We start from the raw sequence: 6,000 nt of genomic DNA, 5'->3' as shown, positions 1-6,000 counted from the left end.
GCTTCTCAGTTCCTTGTCAAGTATCAAAGCCCCATAATTCTTTCCCTTCAAATGACTCTTGGAACAAAATGACACCTCTAAGGATTAAACATTTTGGAAACCAATAAAAGAAGAAGACATTAAAGCATGTCTGACACAGGCCTCTCCTTCATAGTTCCCTGTTCCTCTCATTCTCCCTACATAAGTATGAGTCAGGTAATGTTCACTTTGAATCATATATTTGTTAGTTTATTTTGAGCATTACATAAACTAGATTTTGATCATAGCCTATGAGGCAATTGACCTGTAATCATTTGCATTTCAACATGTGTAGCTCAAAAAACAGAAGAGTAAGTTGCTCTACATTCTTTTATTTGCATTTCACAGGTTACTTACAGTATCATTTTTTGTGATACAAGAGTGCCCTAAAGAAACAGATCACACTACAATAAAATGCTCACACAGCAAATGGAACGAGGTAACTTTCAAGAGTGAGATATTTGAATTACATTATGTATGCAGGAGTACTCCCTTTCTGAAGCTGATAACAATACCTCCATTTATTGAATGTTTCCTATGTGGCAGGCACCATGCTTAATGCTTTACAGACATTACCTCCATTTAATCTTCCCACCAATCATACAAGGCAAGTATTATTATTCCTATTTTCAGATGAGAAAAACAAAGTTTATTCTGCAAATATTTGTTGAACAGCAACTACATGCCGGTCTAAGCAAAGTTGAAGCTAAGATAAAGAATCCTGAAATTTGGACACAGGCCTGTCTCTGCTCTTATCGTGACCCCATCCTGCCTAACTGGAAAGAATGTTAAACATTTCATGTATTTGTATTATAGATTGTCTTCACCTTTATAGATTTTATTGTCTTTCATCATATGCAACTCTCAAATCTTTGAACTTTGTATCTGGAAGGGAACCTAGAAACCTACATTTTCCAAAATTTGAATTTTCTCAAATAAAATGTTCAAATTGATGTAGAAATGCCTGTTCTTTAAGATCTGTGTCAATCAGGAAAATAGCCTTAATAATTTTTATTTGAGACATTTCAAGGAAAAAACAAAATTCACACACATGAAACATATGTAACCATGTGTTTTGTTAAACTATTGTCTTACATGAGATAAGATTTGAGGCTAAATCTTATCTTTCTTTCTCTCTGAAAAGAAATAGTTAAATAGTCTCTGGCTATTACCTTTCCTTTTTTTGTGAAAAAATAAATAGGCTTTGGATAAATATGGATCGAAATAAATATGCTTTGGATAATATAATTTGGATAATCTGGATGAAAGGAAAAAACTTTTTCCTAGAGGTGATGATGATTACACTTTTGGGATTTTCTGCAGTAGTGACAAATCTGTATGTACAGAGCTGTGAACTTTGGATGTATATGAGGTAGAGATTGCGCCATGAGCCATAGTCATCTTGCAACTTTTCCAGACTGATGTAACTCCATTTTTTGAACAAATGTTATTTTGTTAAATAAATGTCCATTTAAACTTGTATACAAAGGTTATAATTATAGAAGGAAATTGTTGGGGGCAGAGGAGGTTAAATCTAGTTGTCCCGTCATACATTAGGAATGATTTCTTGGAAACCTCCTTCAGATTTTCTACTGAGGTTTGCTGTTTCCCTCTACTGTAGTTTCAAGTAATAACTTTCCAATATTTTGGTTCTGACTGCGAGATTTGTTGGGGAGGGTGGGGATCAGTAGGTAACTGAATCAGCCCTTTCTGCTGATTCTGCACTAAGGAAGCCAAAAAGACATTGGAATCTGAAGATATCACTTAACATTATATGACTTGTAGGAATACATAAAAGGCTCAAAAGCCACATATGTAAGTATACATTTATAGTAGCCACATTAAAAAGTTTTTAAAAGGTGAAATTAATTTTAATGAAATATTTTATTTAACCCAATATATCAAAAATATCATTTCAACATGCTGTGAATATAAAAAATTATTAATCAGATACTTTATATTCTTTTTTTTTTTTACTAAGTCTGAAATCTGGTATGAACTTTACATTTACAGCACATCTCAACTTTGACCAGCCAACCTCATTTGAAGTGCTCAGTAGCCATGTGTGGCTACTAACCACCATATTAACCCATGCAGGTCTGGCGATCTGAGGCAGCTATTCTTTGAACAGCTACACTTAGAGTTCTCCTTTGTTAAACAGAGGGGAAAAGTAATCCTGCTCAGGGCAATATCAGCTTCTATGTTCAAATAACTCTTTTTGCTGCCACCTGCAAGAAAAATCTTCTAGCCTCATTTGATTTTTCCAAATTCTCCTAACCAAAGAGAGTGGTTGCACTGCTCTTGGGTTTAATAGAAGAAATAAAAGAGAAAAAGTTTATTGTTAACAACAAAAAATCATTTTCTTTGCTTTTGGGGCAAAAGGAAGAATAATGTTCTTCTAAATAAATTCAATCAATTCATGAATACTTATCAAACTGATCCTCTGTGCAAGACATCTGTGGTAGTGGTACTTTAACTGTTTTTTTTGCTTTTGTTTGTTTGTTTGTTTTTTGAGACAGACTTTTGATCTTGTTGCCCAGGCTGGAGTGCAATGGCAGGATCTCGGCTCACTGCAACCTCCGACTCCCGGGTTCAAGCGATTCTCCTGCCTCAGTCTTCCGAGTAGCTGGCATTACGGGTGTGCACGCCCGGCTAATTTTGTATTTTTAGTAGAGACCGGGTTTCACCATGTTGACCAGGCTAGTCTGGAACTCCTGAGCTCAGGTAATCCGCCCACCTGGGCCTCCCAAAGTGCTGGGATTACAGGGGTGAGCCACCGCGCCCGGCCACTTTAACCCATTATTAACAGTTCATGTGATGCTTAATTCACTGAAACGTGACCACCGCTCACATTACTTTTACAGATCAGGTAGCTCTGTTTTAAAAGTTATTCCTCTGGTTCTCAAGGTTAACAGAGATGAATAAAAGTTGATACTGAAAATGGCATACAATTTGCTTTATTTTAAAATATTCATTCTTTGCGTAGGGGTAATTAGCACTGAACAGTGTTAGCCACATAACGGTCTCTCTTCAACTATGTATGTTTTTACTAATGCAAGAATGTTAACTGAAATAATTGATCAAAGGGTAGGGGGAGCTAATTAACTTTAAGCCAACCGAATTAACGAACTTCTTTTCTCTATAAGGAGTGGTCATGTGACTCTGCAATGTAAATGAAAAAATTAAGCATTTTGTACACAAATGCAAAATAGTACACAACTCCTTATCTTCCAAACTTCTGAAAGCACGTTTTATCGTCGGGAATTACATAGAGAATGTGCTGCCAAATTAGCTGAGTTTGGGCCCAGGTTGGATTTGCAACACCTGAATATAGCATGTGGAGGGAAGTGACAAAACATGAGCCAAGTGGCCCCATTCGCCTTCTTCCCCAGACCACGCTGAGTCTGCCCAGATATTGTCCAACCTGAGCGGTCCCCCTGAGTCCAGAGCTTCGGGAGAAGGCGCGCAACGAGGACTTCCTGCCGCCTTCTCAGGCTCCCTAAACAGTTGGAGCCTCCCTAAATGGCCACGAGGTTCCCCGGCCTCTAGCCTGTGCCAAGGGGCGCGCTGGCGAAGGCAGCAGAAAGAGCCCAACACCTGCCTCTCGCAGGCCCAGCGAGAAACCTCGCACCGCCCGCGCAGACCTGGCTGGCTGGATGTGGGGCTCTAATCTCATCCTCACACCTGCTTAGGGAGGCAGGCGAGGGTTCTCCAGGTGTCTGGGTCCCGGGAGGATGAAAGGAAGCTGTTAATAGGCGTGCGCTGGGAGCGCAGCAGGGGACGCGCCGTGGTCGCTGGGCATGGGAAGACCGGGATGCCTGGGCCGCGGCCTGAGGGACTGAAGGGACAGGCCGGCTCGGAGATTTCCCTTTGCTTTTTCTCTTCCCCTCGCTGGGCGACTAGCCAGGGGCTGCAGTAGCTTTCCACTCAGCCCTGCGACTTTTACACATTTCTGCCCGGGCGCACTTAGCGCGCAGCGGCTCCTGGCGCAGTGAACACAGGGTCGAGTCCTCTTGGGACGCACCCTGGACGCTCAGGCCTTCCCCCCCAAGCTCTGGCCGTCCTGTGGGGCTCCGTCGCCGTCGGGGCGTTGGGTTTCCTTAATCCAGGGCTTCCCCATCTTGGGCAGGAGGAGGAGTCAGAACCCCTCCCCTCCCTCTGTCCCCCTCCTCCTCCTCCTCCGCCCACGTCCAGCCTGATTTTTAAATCTAATCTCTTATTTAAAGTCAACAGAGGAGCAGGAACCCCGCGCTCCTGCCTACAAGATATTTTTAAATAATTCTCCAACCTCTGCCGAGAGGGACAGCCTTAAGGAACCTCCCTGTTTTCCCCTCTTGAAGATTTAGGTAGCAGACGTGGGGCGGGGGGCAGCGGTTCGAGGGTCACAGCTGAAGGCCGAGAGCTCTGCGCACTTGGGGAGGAGAATTTGGGCTGGGGGCGGTGCGGGGGAAGCGACTAACATAAGACAAATTAATCCCAAATAGCCACAATTTAACAAAAGAGCGTCAACTTGAAGAGACTTGAATCAAACCTGGAGCCGAGCCTCCAGGAGGCTCCCAGGCACGAAGCCTCCCTTGCCTCCGTCGGGGGAGATGGGGGGCAGGTGATTTCCCAGCATGTGACCCTGAAGAGGGAGGGTCTTGGGCCATTACGGGATGCGCCCAGAGACGAGGCGCGCCCGCACGCACGCACCCCCGGAGGAAACAGGCCGAAAAGACACTCCGCACCCCTCCCCAGGTCCTTGGCTCGGGACTGCGCCCCCGGTACTTTACCCACCTCCCTCCCCAGCTGGGCGGGGACCACTGTTCTCCCTCATTCCCAAGGAGCCTCCGACCTGCCTGGACCCTTGACGGTGAAAGGCTCCCAGCCTTCGCCCCTCCTGCCTTTCCCATTTCTTTCCCCCGCCTCCCGCCGACGCCCCCAGATCTCTTGGGCTCGCCCTTCCTGAAAGTAGGCGAGGCCCAGAAGCTGAGGTTGGGGCGCAGAAGGAGGGGGGTGGGAAGAGGGAGGAGCGGAGCGCAGCGGCCGGGGGCGTGTCCTCCACTAGCCCAGCCCCTGGGTGCGCGCGGCGGTGGTGGCGGCGGCCGAGCCTCGCTTTGAGAGACAGGTATCGCTTAGGCGCCATGTTGTGAGCGGAAGTGGGGGAGCGCGCGGCGGTCGCTGTTCTGCTGGGAGCGGGCGCGGGAACCGGCGGGGGGGGCGGAGCCGTAGTCCCGGCGGCGGAAGGAGGAGAGGAAGAAAGGGGCGAGACCCGGTGCCCAGCGGAGGCGCGAGGCTCTTGCTCAGCGCGCGGGCGTCTCTGGCCAGGCGCGCGGCTTTCGGGCGGTCGGCGTCGGCGTCGAGCCCTCTCTGGGGCCGCCGCCGCTGCTGCTGCTGCTGCTGCTGCTGCTGCCGCTGCCGCCGCCGCCGCCGCCGCTGCCGCTGCCGTGGGGCTCGGGCGGCGACGGAGCGGGGCCGGCCGTGGGGCGGGCGGGGAGGGAGGAGGCGGTGAAGGCGGCGGGCCGGGGGGGAAGATGCCGCTGGCGCAGCTGGCGGACCCGTGGCAGAAGATGGCTGTGGAGAGCCCGTCCGACAGCGCTGAGGTGAGTGCAGCAGGGCGGCCGGGGCCGGCGCATCTCCTCCCCGCGCCCCCGCCGGCTCGCTTCGCTCCCCGGAGCTGGCCACTCGGCCCGTTCTGATCGCGGTCGCGTCTTCCCCCAGGCTCAGGGTTTTGGTTTGGGTTGTTGGGGTGGGTCTGTTTGCCGGTCTGTCTATTCCTCCCACCCGCACCCTCACCTCCTTCCCTCGCTCGGGGGACTGCCAGTGTGGTGGCGCGTGGGGTTTGGAGTGGGCGCTGGGGCTTCGCAAGAAGCCAATTTTTATCAACTTTGCGTGGGGGAAGCGGGAGGCGGAGCGGGGGCCGGCGGGGAGTTGGGAAGTTTGGCCCAGCCGGGTCGGGGGCTTTCCCGGACCTTGGCGACTTTGGGAGATGAGGGAGGGGTA

The 6,000-nt window shown here is 49.1% G+C and overlaps 1 protein-coding gene across 6 annotated transcripts in view; it reads left to right on the top strand.

Moving 5' to 3' along the window:
- Positions 1-5,171: 5,171 nt before the first annotated feature.
- Positions 5,172-6,000, top strand: part of RPS6KA3 (ribosomal protein S6 kinase A3) — a 117,412-nt gene continuing 116,583 nt past the window's right edge. For 4 of the 6 annotated variants that reach the window (XM_030806620.1, XM_030806623.1, XM_030806619.1 and 1 more), the window contains exon 1: positions 5,522-5,600. Coding sequence is in view for 2 of the 6 variants with exons in the window: in XM_030806626.1 (XP_030662486.1) it covers positions 5,532-5,600 (69 nt within the window). In the remaining 4 variants the exon portion in view is untranslated. Of the gene's footprint in view, positions 5,601-6,000 lie in introns of all 6 variants that reach the window. The other 2 variants (XM_030806626.1, XM_030806627.1) reach the window with 1 other exon arrangement.

The sequence above is a fragment of the Nomascus leucogenys genome, chromosome X (genome assembly GCF_006542625.1).
Source record: "Nomascus leucogenys isolate Asia chromosome X, Asia_NLE_v1, whole genome shotgun sequence".
Classification (NCBI taxonomy): domain Eukaryota; kingdom Metazoa; phylum Chordata; class Mammalia; order Primates; family Hylobatidae; genus Nomascus; species Nomascus leucogenys.
Note: the sequence above shows the minus strand (reverse complement) of the source record. Positions and strands in the feature narration are given on the sequence as shown.